The sequence below is a fragment of the Pelmatolapia mariae genome, linkage group LG20 (assembly GCF_036321145.2).
Source record: "Pelmatolapia mariae isolate MD_Pm_ZW linkage group LG20, Pm_UMD_F_2, whole genome shotgun sequence".
NCBI lineage: Eukaryota > Metazoa > Chordata > Actinopteri > Cichliformes > Cichlidae > Pelmatolapia > Pelmatolapia mariae.
Window position 1 is genome coordinate 10,620,932 of NC_086244.1, and position 23,312 is coordinate 10,644,243.

At 39.2% G+C, this 23,312-nt stretch overlaps 1 protein-coding gene across 1 annotated transcript; it reads left to right on the forward strand.

The window, feature by feature from the left end:
* The first annotated feature begins 13,912 nt into the window (after nucleotides 1-13,912).
* Nucleotides 13,913-17,094, forward strand: emilin3a (elastin microfibril interfacer 3a). Its single transcript, XM_063463825.1, has 4 exons — nucleotides 13,913-14,046; nucleotides 14,180-14,299; nucleotides 14,400-14,917; nucleotides 15,134-17,094. Exons 1-4 carry the CDS (start codon nucleotides 13,913-13,915, stop codon nucleotides 17,092-17,094), a joined length of 2,733 nt encoding a protein of 910 aa, XP_063319895.1.
* Nucleotides 17,095-23,312: the final 6,218 nt, after the last annotated feature.

Below are 23,312 nucleotides of genomic sequence, written 5' to 3' on the forward strand. Positions count from 1 at the left end.
ACATTTGGACACATTTAGAGTAAAAGGAAGACCTCCGTAGGAGCAGAAGAGCACAAAACTTTAAGCATCCAACATAACCCAAAATACAATCAAAGCCATGCAAAAGACCTTCTTTCTGTCTGTCTGTCTTTCTTATTTTTCTCACTCAAAACAAAAGCAATACGAACAAGCGTAAACAGAAGTAAGAAAAAGCTACATTTGGTTTCATCATTGCCTTAAAGGGCTGATGAGCAAAAGGCGGAAGAAAAAGGGGCTGCTTTTTTTTTAAAGGGTAAAGTGAATGAGCTCTAATTTTAATTTCTGTGTTTTGACATAATTATCAGAACCTGTTTCACAAACTTCTATTAATGTGGTTTTGTTTCTCTCCCTTTCATCACCACTGTAGATAAGAAAGGCTTTCCATATATTGGTAATAAACAGTAACAGCCATTTACAGGATCAATATCCCCTCACCAGCTGGTACTGGGTTGAAAGTTTTAATGTCTTCCTTGTGGTATAGATTCAACAGTGTGGTCTGTACTGACATGACAGCATCACTCCTGTTCCTAATTTATCATCTAAACATATAAATATTCCTTGCACCATTACACCATCACCAGCCTGAAGACTGACAGAAGGCAGAGTTGCTCCTTGCTTTCATGCTGTTTACATCAATCATTTGAATATCGAACAATAGAAAAAATACACGATAGAAAAAACCCAGATTACTGCTGCTCACTGGATATTTTTCTCTTTTTTAGATTAGTACCTGAGTGGGATGGTTGTGTTTGAAAATCTCAATACGTCCTAATTTCTGAAATATTCAGACCAACCTGTTCGTCAGTAACAACATGCCTCATTCAAAATCACTTAAATGACCTTTCTTTTTCATTCTGATGCTCAGTATGAACTTCAGCAGGTCATATTGGCCATGTATATATGCCTGAACACATTGAGTTACTGCCATGTGATTAGTTCATCTTATCATCATTCAGTCACAAAAAAGAGAAAAAAAAAAGAAAGGTTAGGCCCCAGTTTCCCCACTCCCAGAGAGCCCAGAGAGGCGTCATTAACCACAATCAGAAACAGCAGGGTGGAGGTGGGTTGCAAAGTAGCAACCGTAGGCCGTCTAAAGCACCTTAACCAGTGCACGCTGTGTGAGATTTGCAGATAGGATGTGTAGAAGTGTTCCAGCTTAGCCATCATCTCATATAGGCTGGCACTGAGATCAACTTATCAGCCAAAATTGCAGATGAACCTGCCTTTGTGACCTGCCCAAGAGAAAACAAAAAGCCGTACCAAGAGCACCTTTAAACATATATATGACCCTCCTGAATCCCTTCACAAAATGAATGCACACATGTTGATTTCCCTTTAATGTATGCACATGCTGATGATAGATGATATAACAGCACAAAGGTTCAGTTACTCTAAATTTAATTGCACGAAAAATCTTTTATTTTGTATTTTTAACTCATCCCTCTTAATGTTAAAGATTGTTAAGTATCACACCCTTATCAGGGTTTGGTTAATATTTCTGAGTATTAATTGTGTTTAGCCTCCCTGTTGTTAGAGGATATGATGTTTGGGTTAGTTGAATTTCTTGTTCTGATTTCCATTTTAGTAGAATATGAATATGAGATTTTTAATATGCTACAAAGTCAGAGTTTTAGTTTTCATCTTATCTTTTGTTTTAGTTTGTGTCTTTTATCAATGTTAATGGTATTAGTGTTTCCCTAAAGTGCCATGTCTGTGTTAATCTCTTTAGTTTTTCTTCCCAGTTTTACTTTGAAGGTTTGTTTCCTTTTATGTCCTGTGTCGGTTTTGTTTTTTTCCAGTTCTAATTGTTTTCACCTCCTTCACCTCTCTCCTGCTTCATTCGAGTGTTTATAGTCCCTTGTCCTTTTATAGGTGTTGTGTTGTTTGTGTTGGCCTGCTACCTTACAGCTGAAATTCCCTGGTGTTTTGGTCTCCATTGTTCTTTTTGCATCTAGCTGTTTTGGATTTATGTTTTGGACTTTGACGTGCCCTTCAGTATTAAAGACTTGGTTTTTGTATAAACTCTGCCTTTTGCATCCTACACTTTGGGTCTTTTTCACCTCCACAATCACCACAGAGCTACCAAGCTGTGACACAATCAATCAATCAATCAATCAATCAATCAATCAATCAATCAATCAATCAATCAATCAATCAATCATCCATCCATCCATTTTATTTCATATTCTAACCTCAACTCCATGTATTGCAGTTCCAGACTGTGGTGTGTTCTCATAAAATATTTACATAACCCCCCAAAAGGAACTAAAAACATGAGGATAAAGTGAATCTTCTTATGCTCTGCCTTACTAGAGCTTCAGGAGATAGCTGAGGGATTGCCCCCGAAGGTCTCGACTAGAATTTCTTTTGGTTCTCATTTGTATATTTATAAATATTTTATGCTTTTATATCAGGCTGCTCTGGTTTAATAACGGTTTGGCTGAACTCTACAGAACATCAGGAAACAGCCTACTCAAAACATGACACTGTGCTCATTTGATAGCACAAACAAATACAAATGAGTGCTATCAACTTAAAAAAGCACAGATGAAACTGAGCTTTTTTTAAATTCTCTATCATAAAACATGATTGCCCTGCTGTTTCAGTGCTGTAGGTGTTTTAATGAAAGCAGATTAGAGAGCTCAAGGTAGCACAGGGGTGTGCATGGTGCTTGATCAGTGAAAGATATACCAGATATTTATCACTGGATTATCTGCATAATTAATTTACTTTACAAAGATCAGATAACATGGCATTTTTAACCTCAAAATGTTTCAAAAAGGAGAAAAAATAGGAAAATGTGACAGAAATAATAAAGAAAATTTAATCCTAGAATCTGCACACATAAAAACAAATCATTTGAGTAAGTAAAAAACTGAATAATGAAAAAAATATTGATTCCACAACAAAAAATGTGTCCTCATTAAAAAAATCGAGAACAGAGAGATAGTTTTAGTCTGGTTTAAAAGGAGAATGTTGAGCAGATGTAAGTTTGTGGAGAATTCAGATAGTGGGACAACAATCAAGGAGTGCTCCACGAGCTGGTTTTGAATTCTACAGCAAGCAGACAATTAAATGATGACCCAACTGATCTCTAGACTCATATTTTTAAGGTAAAAGATGCTGTAACACAGTAATTTCCTAACTTTGGGGATAAATAAAGTGATTTGTCTTATTTTTGTTCTAAAGATTTGGATTTTGGTCTTTTACTCGGCTGTTGTGTGTCTTGGATTCGGGTCCTCTACTCCATGTGTCTTACACATTATCAAACACCATTTCAATTCAATTTTACTTATATTGCACCAAAATTTGAAAACAGAGAGCTCAAGTAATTTTAAGATATATATACTGACAAAAGTTGGATGGACACATAAAATATGCTACAATTCTTTCTACCTGAGATTAAATTCAAAGAATGCCTTTAAAATAAAAATAAAGTTTGACATTTTGGATTTTGAGAATAAAGTTTACTCCCTTTATAGAGAGAGTGATTTCACTGCCTCCATCTCACTCTATCACAAACCCTCACCATACCCTCTTTCATTACATCCATGAATCTTTTCTGTTCTTCTTCGTTGCATCCTGCCTGACAGCTTCATATTCAGCAATCTTGGTCCAGTATATCCTCTATCCCTCCTCTGTGACTGTGTCTCCAAAATGCTAAATCTGAGCTGTCTGATGTACTCATCCTGGTCACTCCAAGTTGAAACCATAACATGTTAAACTGTGCCTCCTCCAGCTCTGCCTCAATCGAGACCTCCAAGTGTCAAAATATTGTAGTGATGTTAATGTGTTAAGTCCTGCATGCAAAAAAACAAATTCTCAGTTAATGCTGTCAGTTTTTATAAGGTCATATGATATTAATTAGGACTATTATCAGGAGACTTCTTATTCATGTTTGGTAGTTTAATCAGTATGTCTTTTTTTAATCCATTGTTTTTATTTGACAGAGATTCTTAAAGAGCTCAACTCGGCCTGTAAAGGTCTAATCCACTGAATGCATGTATTGGTTCAGAGAGCTTTCATTTCCCAATTATAGCTTCCAAAAAACGGTAGCAGTGTAGAAGGCTTTCTTCTCTGATATGTAGCGAAGTAGGGGTATTAGACTGTAAAATCTGATAAGCTGGCTTTGCTTAAAACATTATGCAAACTCGTTGCCTGAGAAAATAAGTAACATCAGCTTAAAAGGGGTGATTTATAATAATGTGTTTACTTTGAGCATGCAGTATTGGAGAAGGATAAGTCATATAAAGTTTTTATGGTACAACAAAGCAATTAATCTCTTTAATATTATGTTAAATGCATTCTTTACAACCTCAGTTTAGCATTTTTTTATTAAACGGGAAAAATCAATATGGGGTTTTGTTTTAGGAAACTTAGGATAATTTAATATTTACATTATGTGAAAGAAAGATTTCCAAAGATTTCTGTGCCCATACAAAAGCACAGTTACAGGAAATTTCTTCACATTTAAACACAAACCCTGAACATGAACATTGACTGCGAGTCACCGGTTGCTACTAATATAAAAGGTTGTTGCACAAGAATTAAGGACTAAACAATGCATAACTGAAATAATGATCAACTCTATTAAAGATTTAAAGTCAAACATTAACAGCTGCATGTGCAGAAATTTTCTTGACTGAGAAAAAGCGCTTTATGGCATTATTGTGACATCGTAGAGAGTCATATTAAAAAATTAAAAGTATGTTGTACAGCTCTCTCCTTTCTCTTTCAGATACTATATTACTCAATATGTTTCTTTTTTCAAGTTCAACTGTGACCTTGGGTGCTAACAATAAAGGTCTAGGTCAAATGTTTAACCAGCCTAGTTATTTATGCCTCACAGCCTAGTACATTGTTGTGAAGTTTGAAGATAGATAGTCGAAGGTAAACCAGTTCAAGCTGTTATTGGTATCTATCATTACACAAAATTTGAAAATGATTGAAAACTATGAAGGCTAGACAGTCAACAAACAGACAAACACACAGAACCGATTACATACACCCTTCAGGGGGAGAATGAAACATGACACACAAGTATACTGGTCAGTGTGTGGGCAAGAAGTACAGGACTCATCAGTTCCCTCTAAGCTTTCCCTCCAACACCCGACCTGTCCTGACAGATGGCCTCCTTCCCTGAGTCTGGTTCTGCCGAAGGTCTCTTTCTGTTAAATCGAAACCTTTTTCCTTCGCCCTTCATTGGGGTTCTGTCTATACTATTCCAGGGACTTTCTCTTATATTATAAAGCACCATAAAGTGCTTTGAAAAGCTGCACTGTGAAAGTAATTAAAGGACACCAAGCAATCCAGCTAAAATGAATTTAACATTTTGTACCTCACTTGCTTATTCTGTAAGTCTGACAGAGACAAGTTGTGCTTTACTTGGTGAGTTTAACAGGTGCAGCCAGCACCCATCACCTAGTTTCCACAGTTTCTGGTCTTTAAGCTAAGCTGCAATTTTTACTCATTGCCAAAATAAAATTTTAACAGTATTTCTTTAAGGCAGGGGTGTCAAACACAAGGCCCGGGTCCAGAATCGACTGATCAAGGTCTCTACACTGGGAATAAACTTTGGAATTTTAACTGTATTTTTGTTTGGCAGCTTTTCCTATTGATGACGAGCTCTCCCACTGCTAGTAATACTAGCAAAGTAATTAAGTGATAAAGAAACAATTATATGACACAACATTTCCAATTTTTTCATCACCTACAATAAAAATGTCTATTTCTTTTTTTTTTTCTTTTTTTTTTTTTTTACAATGCGTAGTTAATATGTAGTTAAACTTTCTTAGAACGATGGATTGGAGAGTTTCTTTGGTATGGCACACTTAAGATCAAAGTGAGGTGTGTGCTGTGCATGTGGCCCACAATGTAAAATGAGTTTAACATCTATTCTTTAAGGCATGGCAAAAGACATACAAGCATTTGACGCTGCATATCAAAACTGAGGATGGTTAGGTTGCTTAAGGACCCAGAGGTCCCTTCAGTATATAGGGCCCTTTATTCCTAGCTACACAGTTGTTCACAGTGACAGCTGCTCACAGTGATGAATGGTGTGACACTCTTGTGTTCTGATTTAACACGCTCTCTCCGGGTTTATTAGAATCAAAAGATGCCAAGGATGTATGTAAGGAGGAAACCCCTGCTGTTTTGTTTGCTGTTGCATCATGTGGTTGATGTTTATTTGAAATGATTGCACGCTAGATGACAACATCTGCCAGACATCCTCCCACTATCAACACAGTGTTCTTCAAATTTACTGCTGATGATTGCTGCCTGGCCTGATTTTTCAAAACCACGGTCCAAAGGAATGGCATTGTAATTTATCTAGACTATAAAACCCAGCTGACTGGTTTGAGTTTAATTGGCAGGGTGTGGACATGAGTCGTTTCTGCAGAATCTTCTGAGGAAACAGACTGCAGCATCAGTGCTCCTTTTAAACTTTAAGCATCGGCACATTTGGCCTGGTTAGAGCTCTAAAAGATGAAAGGAACCGTTTGAATTAATAGTTTCCACAGGAGAGAACATCAAAGGGCCTCAAATATTAATAATAGACATTTGAGGCTTACACTCAGCAGCCCAGCTTTGTTTTAATGTTTGACTGAGGAATTATATTTTTTGGTCATTTGAAAAAAACAAAACAAAAAAAAAAACCCCACTGGGCTCATTTTGTTTAAATAAATATCAGACTGTAACAGTAAGAGACGCAGCCAGAGCCAAAGTTTCTTATATTGTGATCATATTCCAAATTTTTTTTATCAGTTGATTGCAAAAACAGAAAATTAGAAGAAAAAGGGAGACACTGGAGTGAGGTGTAGTTAACACAAGGGGGCAGACTTAGTCTGATAACAGTGAGACACTGTGCATAGGTTGATTTTGTGAAACATGGGACAGGATTATATGAAATGTGCAACGTGAACAACACAACACACAGTAGAAATCCAACTCAGGCCACAAAATACTTAATTACCGTCATTATTATTAAACGATTCACATAGTTTAGACTTCATCAAAATGGACTGATTCTACTGACTTTTTAGCTCCATGTTTTTATTCATGGACTCTATTAAAGCTACTTTGGGTGATCCACATTTAAAAATAATTTAAAAATAAACCCTCTGGAGCTGCTTCTCATTAAAACCTCTTTTCTTCTGATTGGCTGTCCTTCACAAACACAAGGTTTGGACTTCTGGTAGGTGGGACTTCTGTGCTCACAGCGAGAGCTGTATGTCTGAGATGATCATACTCTGGATATTCACACTCTTTGAGATTCAAAAGTAGACAAAAACGGTCTGAAATTGAGCATTTAGAGCAGTTTGATGGACTCACAGGGATCACTCACACATACACTGACCTCTTTATTCAGTTTGCATGTTTTGCCCGTGTTTGCATGGGTTCTCCCCAGGCACTCAGGCTTCCTTCGACAGTCCAAAGACAGTGGGGATAGGTTAATTGGAAACAATAAATTGCCCATAAATTGCTCCGGGGACTTGGGGTCCATGAGCAGTGTGGACTACTGTTATAATTATTGCTGTTATTTTGTGAAGTGTGTGTTGTCTGCACTGCTGCTGTTCTTGCGATTCCCCATCCTTGTATGTATAGGCAAGTGGGTGTGTCTGTGAGTGTGGCTGGGTACTGGGTTTCAGGTAGGCCTGGTGGGCGTGTCCTGTCTAGAGGATGGCCACACCTGAAGCAGATGATCACACACACCTGCAGCTAATGAAGCGTCGTTGGGGAGCTTCTTAAGAGTGTGGCTGAGGGCTCCTCGGCGTGGGATTGTTGTGTGAGACTCCACGTTAGTGGCGATAAATGTCAAGTCCAGTGAGTGCATGTCTGCGGTAGTTGAGTGTCCTGACAAGTTGCCTCTTTGTTATTTTCTCCAGGAAAGAGCAGGGAAGACAAGAGCAGCGAGCACGGGGTGCGGGGACACACAGGAGCGGAAGAGCACGGAGCATGAACTTGTGGGTGAAGACACGACACGGAAGTCAAGGGGAAAACACAGGGATTTATTCTGTGAACTATTTACACCACTGTAAATAAACGCACTGCCTTCATCATTAAGTCCTGCATCTTGGGTCCTCGTTCCTCTCATCCCCACGGTCTGGCACACAGACCGTGACACATAGGTGTGGATGTCCGAGTGAATGTGAGCGCGAATGGTTGTCTCTGTGTTAGCCCTGCAACAGACTGGCGACCTGTCCAGGGTTGCCCTAAGACAGCTGGGATAGGCTTTGAAATATCATTAATCTGTAAAATCCAGCATGTTAATACAAAATAAATGACACTTTTTGTCCATCTTTCTTCTGCGTGTTGCTTTTCTAATCTGTTGAGAAGGATTGCAAAATAATGGTTTTTTTCAGTCAATCTGTTGAATAAATTTTTGATCAACAATCCAAATACATTCTTAACCTTAGCGAGACTGAAATCATCAGAAATTTGCTGATCAGTGGGTTAGATTTCTGTCAACAAGCTAACATCAGTTAACCCACTAATACCTTTAGCTCTAGGTCTAAGTGACAGTAATGGAAGAGATGGCATCTTTTCTGTTTGAATCAAATCAATGAGGAAAGCTGCAGAGTGCTAAAGGATCCCGAAAGGCCGTCCAAACAGGCATTTAATTATCCAGCTGTCTATACGTGAGTCTGTTAATATAATGAAAATATACACCGTGGAAAGAATCCAGGAAATCTTTAAACCTCATCCAGGATTTTCTCTGTTGTTCAGGTAGTGAAATGCTGAGTCAGGACTCCAGCTGAAACCTGTCTGTTTCATTCTGCTGCATTAAAGTCTTATATAATTAACTAAAAGTAAACTTAAGAGTTTTTGACAATTCAGCACCTATTGCATGTTTCATGAGATTTTTGAGTTGAACTGTTGAGCTGTTTTGTAAAAATGGCTTTGGTGCAATCCATTTAACCAGAGTGCTGCCAGAGCCTGACTGTTAAAATGATTTGCCCTTTTTTTTTTATTTATTTATTTTTTTTAGATGTAATCATATTAAACATAAAAAACAACAACTATACTCTTTTTTGATACATACATAAACACAGGTTAATAATCACTCTCTGTGGTTTGTTATTAGTATGCAGGCTGTTGAAATGTCATCTTATGGTTTTGATTGAGCAATAAAATACTTATGAATACAAACTCATGAATTAAGCAAAGGAAAAGGGTACAGAATGCAATGTATTTAAAAAAACAGTCAGTATTGTAGAATGTTTTTCAGCAATGGTTAAAAAAAAACCCCAAAACTGTTCCACACACAAACAGAAAAATAAGACTTTTTATCAGCAAGACAACAGAAAGCAGGAAGGATCACAGCGGAAAAAAAACGAGAGCTTTCTAAGCTAATTTGTGGCAAAACAGTTTTTGCATCCGTATGGAAATGTGTGTGTGTGTGAGCATGTCTGTGTGTGTGTGTGTGTGCGTGTGTGTGTCTCCAGATGTGTACACAATGCTATGAGTCTGGCACCGACAAACACACTAAACCTCTTAACAAACCTGTGAAGTGCGCCGTGACCCCTGGCTCCGCATGTGGCCACTAAATTAGGTTTGCTCAGGCCAACATTTGTATTATTTATTGACTAAATCTTTTGAGAAGGTGATGGCTCACAATCAATTCAGCATCCCAATTAAACAACTAAAACACGATGACTTAAAAATATGCCAACATGGATTCACCAAAAGCCGACGGATTTGACATGAAGAGATTAAAAAAAGCACATAAAAATGGACACACAAGCACAGGAAACAAGCTTCAAGTTTGCAAGGCACTGTTTGTTCTTTCACACAGCTGTGAATAAACAATAGTGGATTAAGACCACTATAAGAAACAAAAACAGGGCCACAAATGAAGAGGAAGCTGTAACATTTGCTACAGTTATCATGATGAATAAGTGCTGCACTGACTTTGTAGCTGTTGCTATATCATCATATAGTAGAAAGAAACAAACAGGCTGCTGAGGATTTGAAGCCAGACTCGACTCACAACACTAAGTTTACTTCAGTGCAAAAAGAAACTATAAATAATATATAGATCTTTTATACACTTTGGATTGTGCTTCAACTCAATAGTGAATTAATTTGCAAATATTATATGAGTCAGCACTGTTGGGAAAGTGCTGCAAAAGCCCCACAGTCCTGCAACACAGACTTAGCTGAAAACTTAAGGCACACACAAAGAGATTTACAGGCCAGTTCAGAATTTGGACCGTTGGTGTTAAAATTAAATAAGCACAAAAAAACAAAGAAAGGAGAAACAACAATGCAGCTCCCCATATGCTGCGAAGTTATATGGTGCTCAGTTATTCACAGGCATGCAGGACTAACACTGCGTCCACCAACAGCTCAAGTCTGACATAAGCATTATGACGGGCAGGTGAGTGGAGGCTAAAACACTTGTAACTGTGTGATGCCATTCAGGGAAACTTCAGGGTGGAGCTGAATAGAGAAGAAAGCTGCACTTGTTTTACAGCAGAGCCCAGCAGGAGCCCGGACACTGTGTGCTCTGCAACATGTTTCACGTGATACAATGAGAGCTTGTTTACAAATCAAGAGGGTTAAAGTGCTGATGGATAATATTAAATAACACACATGCTGCTGTGTATCTGTGCTGATACGGTGTTTCCAGGTAAAAGAGGTGGGACCTGGTATAAACAGGAAACAGGAAATGGGTCTGCTTCTAAAATGAGTCAATCAAAAGATCTTGGCAAAGTAATGGATATAATGTGAGTTTTGTTCAAAATTAGGTCGAATGTCACATTTTTCAGAGCCTACGGTGCAATGGTAGCATGTACATATAGACATCAGCAGGAGGAAAATAAGAAACTCCAGATCAAATAAGTCTGTCAGTATTCGCTAGATGATAATTGTAAAATGTTAAAACTAAAAACCATATTCTGCACTCATGTGCAACACATAGCACACGATGAGGTTATTAAGGAAGCTGGATTTTACTTTTGTACAACATATGGCCCCTGAGGGGCTGAAACATGAAGTGCCAAAAACTAAAGTTCCTCTAATGGGAGCTTGCGTCTAGCTCCAAAAGCGAGTCTGTCCCCACAGACACCCATGTTAAAATGCTCAGCTTTACAGCAGAAACAAACATGTTTACACCCTGGAAAGAAAAGCTTTGATTTTATATTTTCCCAAAACTCTGACAACTGGGAAAAAGATTGATTCACTATTATACTGCAATATTTTGTGTAGTGATACTGTATCGATACAGGGACAGGGATTGTATTAAATAAATTAAAATACTCATGATGGGAGATAACCACTCTGCAATCATCCGCAGTCTGACTTGGACTGACTGCAATCACTCAGAGAGCGTGCTATCTAATTTATAAATGCAGACATGTTGCCATCAGTCTGAATGAGTCTTCTTCCATGCATGCAGGTCATGGGAACTTGACTCAACTGGCCACCAGCTGATTTAATTCTGGTTAGGCTTCTAAGTGCAAATGTAATAGTTAGCTGTGGACTTCCATGATTCCAAATATTCAGCCAGAATTATGCCAGAAGCTTGTCGATGGCTACCAAAAGTGTCTGGTTGAGGTGCAACTTGCTAAGTGCCATTTAACCAAATATAGAGCCTGTATGTACACTTTTGACTCCATGTGCATTATAAAAATATAAAATAAAATCAAACTTGGGAACCCAATTCTAGTTTTTTTAAGTCATTAAAGATGTATGCTGCACAGTTAATTCACTCTGAAAAAACAAACAAACAAACAAAAAATTGATCAAATAAATCATTAAAAGCCCGAAATAATCATTCACGCTCATGATGAGTGTATGTATACTTTTGACCACAACTGTAACAAAAATAGCACTCAAAGACGCATCATCTGCCAACAACACCACGGTTTTAAAAATAGATGAATCCTGAATCACGACCAGAACTTAATGAGGTCATGTTTTGCCCATGACTCATCTTTTCATTCATTTTATGAAAGTTATCCTGGTAGTTCTTGTATAATTTTGCCAACAAACAGCAGTAAAAACATAAGAAAAAGTTACATTTTTTTCTTTGTAAATGAATGAGGTATGAAGCTAATACTGCAAAGTGGCAGAACTGAAATACGAGCCTAAAAAAATACTTAGTTTACCTCCAATGTTTGTACAATACTTTCCATGTTATATGGCTTTATGCAACTAAAATTTTGCTTCATATAACCAGAAAGTGGAAAGTGTCCTAGCTGTGGTGCAATGGAGCTACCAGGCGTGTTTCCGTACTCAGGGCGGTGAACTTAAACTGGACAAGAGCCGTGTTGTGCATGAATGTGTGGAATTGTGGGGCTCAGCACTCAGCCATGGGTGTGTACTGTCACAGCCTTTAACACAGGGCATTTGTTTCTGTTTGTTCCCCTTTCTGGAGGTTTGCTGTTAAATGAAGGCTCAGACTGTGTCAACGTGTATGTGTGAAGTCAGGGAGGCCAAGATGTGTCACCTCATATACTGTCAGGTCGTCACATAACCTCAACACTATCATCACAGCTCGGCTGTTCTAGTGAGAAAATGTGTGTGCCATCCCATTCGGGGCTCATAAAATATTGATAGCACGTATTTAAGATTAATTTTTTATGTTAGCATCAAGCTAAAAGGTCAAACATTTCCTGGTTTCAGCCTCTGAATGTGAGAATTTTCTACTTCATTACTTCTACTTCATGTCACACTGTGTTATATATTATGACAAATTACTTACTAACTAACTGGATTTACTTGAATGTTTTCATATTATCTAACATTGCTGTATGCTGAATGCAAAGATTATATCTGATATATTCTTCAAATAGCTAGTGATACTGGTGTTGTCAGCTCATATCAGGCTATTGGCAAATAGGATGACATTTACTGATATCAGAAGCTGATTTTTAATTTTTGTGTCACATCAATTTTACACTGGCTAAAAGAGCAAAGAAAATGAAAGAAAGGGCTAACTCTCTGGTGTGATGTAAAGAAATAACTGCAAAAAATTAGATAAATACAGGAAAAAATGTTGTTATTGGCATCTATGATCACATGATATACAATCAAATTTTACATTTATCAAAAATCTATAAATCAAATCTATAGCAATAGTTATACATCAAATCAAATCCATTCAAAAACCTTCGTCTGTCTCTTGAGTGCTTCTTACTTACAGCAGTGAAGGCATGTTTTGTTATTTAGTTTTTATATTAAAACAAGGCTTTTACCCTGAACATGGTGTTCTTGTTTTGTTTTTTCTACATATAATGTTTATGCATGTCTTTTTTTACTTTATATTCTAAAGGGTGAATGAACAACCTTCCCATTTTGGGACAAAGCTGGGTACTATACTCGTTGGAGGTGATGCAGCGTTTCGTCTCTGGTTTGCCGTGATGTCACTAAAGGAAAAAAGCTACTGAGAGCTCAGCTGCAGTTCTGGTTGGTGAAAGCAGCTTCCAGAATTGTCATATATTAAAATTATATAGATGACGACCACAAAGGTGTCACAGGTAGGACATTAACCGGGGAGATGATGGGTTTTTCCCTCCTGTGTTGTCAATAGGGTGTTACTTTGAGGAGGCTGAGTGGGAGGAGATATGCAGATGGAGCCGGTGGAGCCTTTTTAGTGGCATCTGTAGTCCTCCCCAAACACACAGTGGACTTTTGTCACGGGAGTCCACTACAACTACAGCCAGCATCAGCACTCACAGGGTGGCATTGTGCTGTATAACCCAGGCAAAGGAGAAGCTAAACTGCAGAAATTCAAGTCTTTTTACTAGCAAGTGGAGAATATTTGAATATTTGTGGCCTTTGCTGTCCCTTGATAAAGGAATACTTTTTTCTGTTTTCAGTTTGAAGAGTTTTTTCACTCAGCTTTTCACTGGACACGTGAATGCTCAGGATGCTTTTCTCAGGCGTTATGAGCCTTTTTGTCTTCATGGCCCTATTTTCATCACTTGTTGAAACCAAGTTATACAGACCATTTGAATTTCACCAGTATAAACCTGGACTCGGTCAACACTACAGCCAAGGAAAACCCACCAGCAGGCACAAGTAAGTGCTGTTTCTCTCCATCTCTATCATGCACATCACCACGTAAGATCATTCAGTGACAAATCTTGTAATTTTTTAAAAATTTGTATCTGACCAAGTTTTTTTCTTTCCTCTTTGATTTCCACTCTGAAAGGAACCACTGTGCCTACGTCACTGAAAAGACAGTGCCCTTCACCGTGCAGGATGGAGCAGCCCCGTATGTAAAAGCCGAGTACAACAAGTGTTCACTGGGCCGCAAATGCCCAGCTCTCTTGTGAGTAAATGCTACCCATGTGATAGATTTTAATTCAGGTCACTTCACAGTACAAAACACTGAATTTATGTTTTTAACCCATTACTGCTGCTCCCTGCAGGTATCGCCTGATGTACAAGCCACTTTACAAGGTGGCACATAAAACCGTCACAGAGCTGGAGTGGCGTTGTTGTCCTGGGTACTCTGGTTATGGATGTATGGAGGGACATCCAGTTTATCAACACCCTATGAAAATGATGCCACCATTCAAGGGCCCACCAATGAGAGAGTCCCAGTTTAAGGGGCCCCCTAGCAAAGTCCCGATGTTCAAGGGCCCACATGTTAACACTGCTGTGAAAGCCAGCCCATGGAGTCATCCCAAAGGACCTCCTACTGGCAGTTTTAACCCCTTCCCAATGCATCCCTTTGGGCCTCCGAGGTCCTCCTCCTACCCAGACATCCCCTTCCAGCCTTATCCATCAGAATCAGAGCCAGCTCCGGAGCATGACGAGCCACATTACACAGAGACCAACCATGGACATGAACATGAGAATAGCCAAGGACCTGAGGAATTTATACCTGAAGAAATCCCCCCTCCTCCCCCCTCTGGTGGTGAACAGCCTGTGGGAGAGACCACAGGTATGTCCCCATTTTTAAACTGTCCAATAAAGCTAACTGGGTTTTAAAAGTGATGTACCTGAATTTACTTTCTTTTTTTAAAAGTAAAAGGACAACAAGTTCTTAACAAGTTCTTAAAATGAACTAGATTCAAAATGCAGTCACATCAAAGCATAGTGTTTGGGATTTCTTTACTGTGTTTGTCCCACTTTTAATAGCATCTCTTTATCTCTTCAGGTCATGCTCTTGACAGTGAGACGGAGGAGCGAATATATCATATGGAAGAGGATGTGCGGCGTCTAAACCAGGGTCTGGAGACTTTGAGGGTAACTGTGAATGGGCTAGAGGAAAGCCTGCGAACCTCGCTCAGAGAGGATGCTAACAGGATGCTGTCAGCTCTGCTCTCTGCTGCCCCTGGTACTGGTCCTGGTCCTGTTCCTGTTCCCCCTCCAGATGTAGCCTCTCATCCATCCACCTTTGGGTTTGTAGAAATTCCTGGGGGAGATCTTGACACAGGAGATCTAGATGGTAGACATGTTGTTCCAGACCTCGCACAACTGAATGAAAGGGTTGAAGAGCTTAGAAATGAGCTGCAAGCCAAGACAGCTGAGATTCGGGAACTCAAAGTGACAGTGATGAGGCATGATGGAGCACTGAAGAAGATTTCTAATAGAACAGGCATCAGAAATCTTCTGGTATCAGACTCCAATGGCAAGCTTGGAGGAGCTATGGAGAAATTGATGGATGCTAAATTAAGCACAGCCAGAACAGAAATTCTTGGCGGATTTGAAACGCGTGTGGAGAGCGCAGAGGACCGATGCAATGAGAAAGCTGGGGATGTGCACCGTCAGTGCCAGAAGCAGCAAAGTGAGCGGCAGGAGCAGATGGAGGATACTCTACAGGAAAGCACCATCAGCTTAAGAACAGAGCTGAAAAAGCTCCAAGCACAGATCAATGGTTTTAATGGTACCGAGAGCTGCTGTGGTAGGATGAGTGGACTTACAGAAAGGGTGCAGCTGCTGGAAAGGTCAATGGCAGGTCTCAACCAGTCCCAGGAGCACCTGAGAGTGGAGCTGGGTGGACACAAAGACCACATAGAAGGAATGCTGGAGGGGCGTCTGGCATATGTAGAGGCCAAGCTCAACCTGACTGGGGAGATCAAAAGTGAAGAATCTGGAAGGACAAGTGGTGTCCCAGACAGAGATGCAACTGGACATGCTTTGGAGGCCAAAATGGAGGTTAAGTTGAAGAATCTGGAGTGTCGTTTACTAACAGCTATGGAGGAGCTGAGTAATGCCACTGCTCTGGAGGATCACATTGTTCCCACTCTGGAGACAGAGCTGGAGTCACTCCGCGGCAGACTGGAGGTGGATGTGGACAGAATGCAAAAGCACCTCAACAATTTGGAAATGCTCTGCACCACTTCATGTCCCTCACCTCAAACAGTTACCATCCAAGGAGACTCTGCTGTGCCAAGTGAAAACCTGGCTTTGGAGCAGAATGTGAAGGAGGTACTGGATATGCAAGGTGACCAGTTGAACAGACTCAATGTTACACTGCAGAACATGCTAAAGCGTCTGACCCTCAGGGAGCAGCAGGAACAAGCAGAGCAAGATTCTTCCATCCAGGGTGAGCTAACAATCCTCAAATTCAATGTGCGCTCAGTTAACCACACCCTGAGAGGACTCCAGGATTCCCTGGGGACAGTGGTCCACCAGGTTGGTGAAGCCAACAGTTCCTGGCATCAAAGAGAGACTCGTCTGGCTCAGCAGATAAAGGGCGTGGTGCAGCTGGTTGGACATCAGGCTTCCATGCTTGGGGCAGGTGAGCGCAGACTGACCCGGCTTAAAGGTGAGCTGCAGGAGATGAAGAGACGGCTAGCTGAAGAGGTACGGGGGTGCCGAAGATCAGCTATGGTGGTCCAGAAGGAGGTAACTGAGGTTGGTGGGCGGGTTGCCACCGTAGAGGACCAGTGTAAGGGCTTAAACTACTTGGCAGATGACCTGGAGAGAATCAGGGAGGAGCTGGAGAGACAGTCAAATGGTCTCCTACTGCAAGTCAGTGGGACTCTCTCTAGCCATGCGCAGCAGCTGTCTGAGCTGAAAGGTGAACTGAAAAACTGCACCTCCAAGGCAGAGCCAACAGAGCAGAGTTTAGAGGCAGCAGAGACACGAGGGGATACCTTCGCTCTGAATTAGTTTACTTCATATGGACAATGAATTATAAAACGGTGAAGAGTAAATATTTTGCAGGCGTAAAGGGGTTCCACTAAGCCCATTATTATACAGTTTTTACAATGCAAAGGTTTCGAATGTGCACTGAAATAATGATGGTTTGTCAGCTTACAAAAGGAAAAAAACCAAAAGGCAGCTAACTTCAACCGCACTCACAACTGAATCTTGAAATCTAATCATGGTGGTGCTAAGAATAATCAGAGCCTGAGTGATTGAGTGAGAGATAAACAACTGCACCTGTGTTACTCTAAAGCTTTTAAGAAATCATAAATGAACAGTCATTTAATAATGTTTACATGATGAAGTTTTTGTATTGTTTTTTCTTATATTTAGTGTAGATGTAATGTTTTTATATGGCTCTAGCTTTTGAGCATTAGTCTATATTCTTAATGCAGTCCTGCATGAAATGTTTAAAGTATGTAAAGTTTAATTTTTAAGTTTTTCAATACAGACAATTCAATAAAAAATGATTTGATCTTCATGTTCTCTTTTCTATTTTAACTTAGCAGTCAAAGGACTTTTTACTGCAAGTCAAATTCACTCATTCCTGCACACAATATAAACGTATATAGCACTTAAATATATATGTTTTTAAGTATTTTCTAACTATCACACACACACACACACAGAGAGAGAGAGAGAGAGAGAGATCCACTCAGGAGCAATGTTTGTGTTTAGTATTTTGCCCACGGACACTTTAGCATAGAAACTAGAGGAACACTGGAGAAACCAAAAGTAAGCGTGAAAAACAAACAAATAGTTAATTAACTAAAATTAGAGCTAATTAGAACTTGATCAGTCTCAACAAACATGCACCAAGTACTTTTGTATTGTACTACTGTACAAATATAATCTATCCATCCATCAAAATACTTTATTTCATATCTAAGTCTAGCCCCATATAATGCAAATGTAACACTGTGGTGTGTGCTCCAAAAATATTTACACAACTCCCTAAAAGGAACTAAAAATTAGGATGAATTGAATCTTATGATTTCCCTTGCTAGTGTTCCATCCATCCATCCTTCCATTCATTCTTTTCCAATTATACACTTCATAAGCATGTTTGGACTGTGGGAGAAAGCCCGATTACCCTGAGAGAACCCATCCAGGCAAAGGGTGAACCCGCACAGTCCACACAGAAAGGTTCCAGTCTTCAAACTCGAAACCCTCCCTCCTGCTGCCACCGAAGGCAAGCTGTAACTCTGCTATAGTTCTATAGTCATGTTTCACTCTGGAAGTGAAAAGTGTTGGTGCAGAGAAGTGCGGACACCACAAGGGGGCGAAAGAGAAACATTAATAGACTCAACTGAAAAGTGCAGGGAGTATTGAAGTATGAGTGTAAATGATGTCTCCCTTCCAAAAAATTAAGTTCGCAGGGACAGGCCCTGCTTGCCAGAGGAAAATTACAAATTTGCATTATAGCCAAGGTGATGGAGAAAGACAGCCAAAGAGCCCTTCAGTGCAGCAGCAGCCTACATCTCATTCTCTCTCTAGGCTACAAATCTACCAGCCCAGTTTTCTGAGTGCAGTCCTCATTGGGCAGTTACAATGGGGCGAAAGGTGACCTTGCTAATAACCTTCCCCTGTTATTTCCTGTTTCCCTATCGAACAAACAACCATTAAAATGACAGCTACGTGGGAGATGAGCCCACTGCTGTGAGAAAACTTTTTAGCCTGAGACACGTGGTGAATAATAATGATGGAAAATGCCACGGAGGGAAGGAGGGCAGACGGAAGAGATAGACACCAAATTTATGTCTGCTGAGAAGATGAGCGATGGAGCAATCTCAAGACAAATATACACCTCGATAATAATGATGCAGGTCTGCACATGCATATAGAAGTGAGGGGGAGAGATGTCCACGGCTTCCAGAAGCAACTGCTGCATATAACTGCCCAAATCACCTTTCTGTTACTGAACGTAAAATGATAAACATGCATGCCACGAAAGGGAAGTAATTGAATAACTGTCTAGAAACCATACGAAAAGTATTAAACTATTCTGTCTCTGCTAGATTACAAATCCCACATTATCTTTTCTCATAGTTTGGGTGTACGTATTTTTATTATTCTTGCAGTGCCTCCACGTTCATACAAACCCAGACAACAACACATTAATCATGTTTGTTTCCAACTAGACACTTGGACAGAAAGGGCAGCCAGGACTCTGGCGAATTTGTCCCCTCTGACTCTCTTCACTGCTCACTCATGGATCCGATTCAGAGTTACATTTCCTGCACAACTCGCAAACAGCACCTGGCCAAAGGAAGCTCCAAAATCACAAAAGGCAAAGCTTTGGCACAGACACAGAGGACAAAGGATACAGAGTAAAAAGAGGGGCACACTGGAGGAAAATGTGAATCATCCGATAAAATGTCCTCTGTAGAAGTTTAAGGTGAGAGGAGAGATTTTGTCCCTATTATAGTGATGGCCAGAGAACAGACAGGGTTGATTACAGCTGGCTCAGAAGCAAGGAAGCCCAGGAGAGGCTTACCTTAAATCAAGGTCTCAGGGCTACTTAGTAATAAGCTTCAGGATTTGACATTCTCCAGGAAGCACTACTGGGTGTTTTGGGGTGTATAGCTGAAAAGTTATTGGTGAAAAGTTTTACTATCATAAAAATCAGATTAAACAACAATAGATCCAAGTTGTTTGTACTTGGTTTGTGACCAGATGCATACAACTAAAATAAAATTAACCATCATTGGTTTTAAAAATGCTAAATGAGGTCAAACTTTCTACCAGGAGGAACAACATATATATTGAGATAGAAACTTTAAATTACAAGAGTAGCAATGTGAAAAGTTTGCAATAACACTAGAGAAACCTGCTTCTCCCTAATGAGTCCCACCTGACTCCAGTGACTCCCATTACAAATACCCTGCGTGATTCTAATTAAACAAATTGAATGACAACAGTAAAAGCCACTCAAGGAAAGTGAAGAAGGTTTATCATTCTGGAAAAAGAAAAAGAGGAAGTGAGGGGGAAAAAGCAGGACATGGGTGAGCAGATAATAACATTTAAATCTAAATCTAATTAAATATAAGGCAAGGCAAGTTTATTTATATAGCACAATTCAACAACAAGGTGATTCAAAGTGCTTTACAGAGACATTAAAAACAAAAACAATAAAAAGCATGATTTAAAATTGATTAAAAAAAACAGTAGATAAAATCAGAACAGTAGATAAAATCAGTAGTTAAAATGTAAGTTTTGAAATTTAAGCTAAAAAGTGTGGATTTGGTGCTTTATTCAAATGCAGCTGAGAATAGGTGAGTCTTCAACCTGGATTTAAATAAACTGAGTGTTTCAGCTGATCTGGGGCTTTCTGGGAGTTTGTTCCAGATATATGGAGCATAAAAGCTGAATGCAGCTTCTCCGTGAATAAAAAATAATCTATTAGTCTAGGCTTAACTATGGGGGAGAAAGATTTTGATAACAAACATTCCACTAGCATAACATTATGTCTTTTCCTTACTTGACATTTAACATTAATGAACTTAGCCGGTAAAGCACCCTGGTGTGTCCAGCTCGATGTGATCGAGTCAAGTGCGTTCTCCAGGAGTCTACAGCAGTCACTGAGTAACAATCAGGCTGAAGAAATGTGGAAGCCCACCAGGATCAGTGAGTCGTTACAGTATTAACACATCGTAAACAGTCATCTTGGTCTTGGGCATTGTTACCAAAATAAAAATGGTTTTTGAAATGGAATTTTTGCTTAGGCCCTCAACTGACTCACCAGTATCTCAATTGGGGATGACAACAAATTATGAAATAAAAATGTGACTTTAAATTCTGGCTATAAAAAGTCAGTCAGAATAACTGTTTGATGTACTTTTTGAATTGACACATGGATTAAAATTGACACAGGAAAAGGATAGCAGAAGGTAAATGAATTCATACCTATGGAGCGCAGATCGTTCCATAAACATGAAGATTTAATGAGGAAGAAGTGCATAAAGGTCTTCCACATATGAACTATAGATCGTGAGATTGAATAATTTATGGAATGTGCACCGGAGGTCAGGAGCATCAAGGTCGCACAAAACTAAACTCTATACATTTAAAGACCTCTTTTATTCAACACATGGTATTTTATGGTTCCCTAACATATATCCTTCAGTCCTGGATTTAATTTTGATATTATTTTTGTTCATGAAGTACTAAAATTGGTTTTAGCTTCATTACACCAATGTCACGTAAAATCAGTATTCAGTTTACTAATTACATTAATAAAAAAAATAGGTGGCAGAAATGTTCTTCAAAAAGTTACTTTTACTTTCTTACTTTGAGTACATTTCTGAGGTTGTACTTTTTCACTTTCACTTGAGTAAAAAGTTGTTTCAGTACTTCAACTTATAAAGGAGTATTTTTAACACCAGTATCTGTACTTCTGCCGAAGTACAGCTCTGATCATACATTAGAACTGTGATGCTCATATTAAACATGACCAAAGTTTCAACAAAAGTAAGTCAAAATCCCATCAGGCTTTAAACTGCTCTAAATGCTCTACAAATCTGAAGAAAGTTGGCTTAAAGGTTGAGGAACTCAATGCGTGAGCTGAAGGGTTGCAGCAAGGTTACAATATCTTAGAGTGGCATGAACTATGTAAGGATGATCTGTGACCAAAGCTACAATACTTTAGTCCAAGATAAATATATAAAGCTGGAATTGAGGACAAGAGGTTCCTGCAGTGCAGTTGTTAGCACAGTTGGCTCATAGCAAGAAGGTATTCAAATCTATTCCAATCCACTGGCCAGCTGGGGCTTTTCTGTGTGGAGTGCATGGTCTGCGTGTTTTTTCTCTGAGTACTCGGGCTTCCTCCCACAGTCCAGAAATGCATGTTAGATTAATTGACATTTCTAAATTATCTGTAGGTGTGAATGTGAATGATTGTCTGCTTCTGTGTTAGCAACAGATTGGTCATCTGCCCTTGGTGTACCCCACCTCTTGCCCTGTGATAGCTGAGATAGGCTCCAGCCCATCTGTGACCCTGAATTAAACGAGTGAAAGAAGATGGATGGATTTTATAAGTAGCAATTATATTTTTTTAATGATAAGAATCGGGCCTATCTATAACCATAATGGACCAAAAGGCATTTCAGATTTTTTCAACAACATTTACCTTCCCGGTCAGTCATGTACAGTTTAATCTTTCTTGAGATCACAATGAACAGAACCATTTAAACAGGGATTTCCAATTTAAATGAGAACGTTGGTACTAAGATGATGTGTTAACTTCAGTCAGTATATAACATAGCCAAGCCTTTTGTTTCACATTGTTAATTTATCCAATATTATTGTCAAATATTTGTTATAGGCTCCTTAAGTGAGTGGAAAAACCGAATGAGAAGACCTTTGCATGTGCAACCCATCAATTTTCACATTTTTATTATATCAGATTTAGCTGATGTTTTTTCCTTCTGTAAAACACATTAAAATCAATCAGTCTCTTACAAATGGGGGCAGGGCTTGTATTTAGAGCTGCTGGACAATTAGGATTCACTGTGTAGACACATTATGTGCCATTAGATGAGCAACGATAACAGCTATCAAACATCAACGTTATTTTTGCATTGCTTGTTATGCTCAGTTTGCACTTAGCGTTCATCCCCCGCATATTTATTGAGATCAATATGTTTCCTCTTCTTAAGAACCTCCATTACCATCAAAACAAACATTTTTGCAAAGGTCATAATAAAAATCTAGAGTCACTGATGTTTCTCTCACATCTATTATTATGTGTGCCTATGCCAAGAGGCACACATATTACTATTCGTCGGATTTATTATTATGTGTGCCTATGCCAAGAGGCACACATATTACTATTCGTCGGATTTATTATTATTATTATTATTCTTCAGTTGGTGTTTATGACTTTTATAGTTTTTTAAATATTAATATTTTAGTGCAAATTTAGAAAGATTCTTCTTTTGGCGCCATAGAAACAGACTTCATTTGTGGTGTGTTGGCTCCATCTTTTGGTCCCACTGATACAAATTTCAAACTTCATTTGTGGTGTGTTGGCTCTCTCTAGTGGTATGCCGGGAGTAGTACGGCCTGTCTACCCTTATTTGGATTACCGTAATGATGACAATATCAACGGTGCGCACAGCGTCGCTGCTTTCAGGAGCCATTGGAATTTTTAAGGTTGCGCAAATCATTCAAAAGTTACGGTA

Coding starts and splice junctions, on each gene's coding strand:
- emilin3a (XM_063463825.1), top strand. CDS start 13,913: ATGAGCCTTTTTGTCTTCATGGCCCTATTTTCATCACTTGTTGAAACC. Junction 14,300..14,399: donor CGCAAATGCCCAGCTCTCTT/GTGAGTAAATGC, acceptor TGCTCCCTGCAG/GTATCGCCTGATGTACAAGC. Junction 14,918..15,133: donor GCCTGTGGGAGAGACCACAG/GTATGTCCCCAT, acceptor TTATCTCTTCAG/GTCATGCTCTTGACAGTGAG.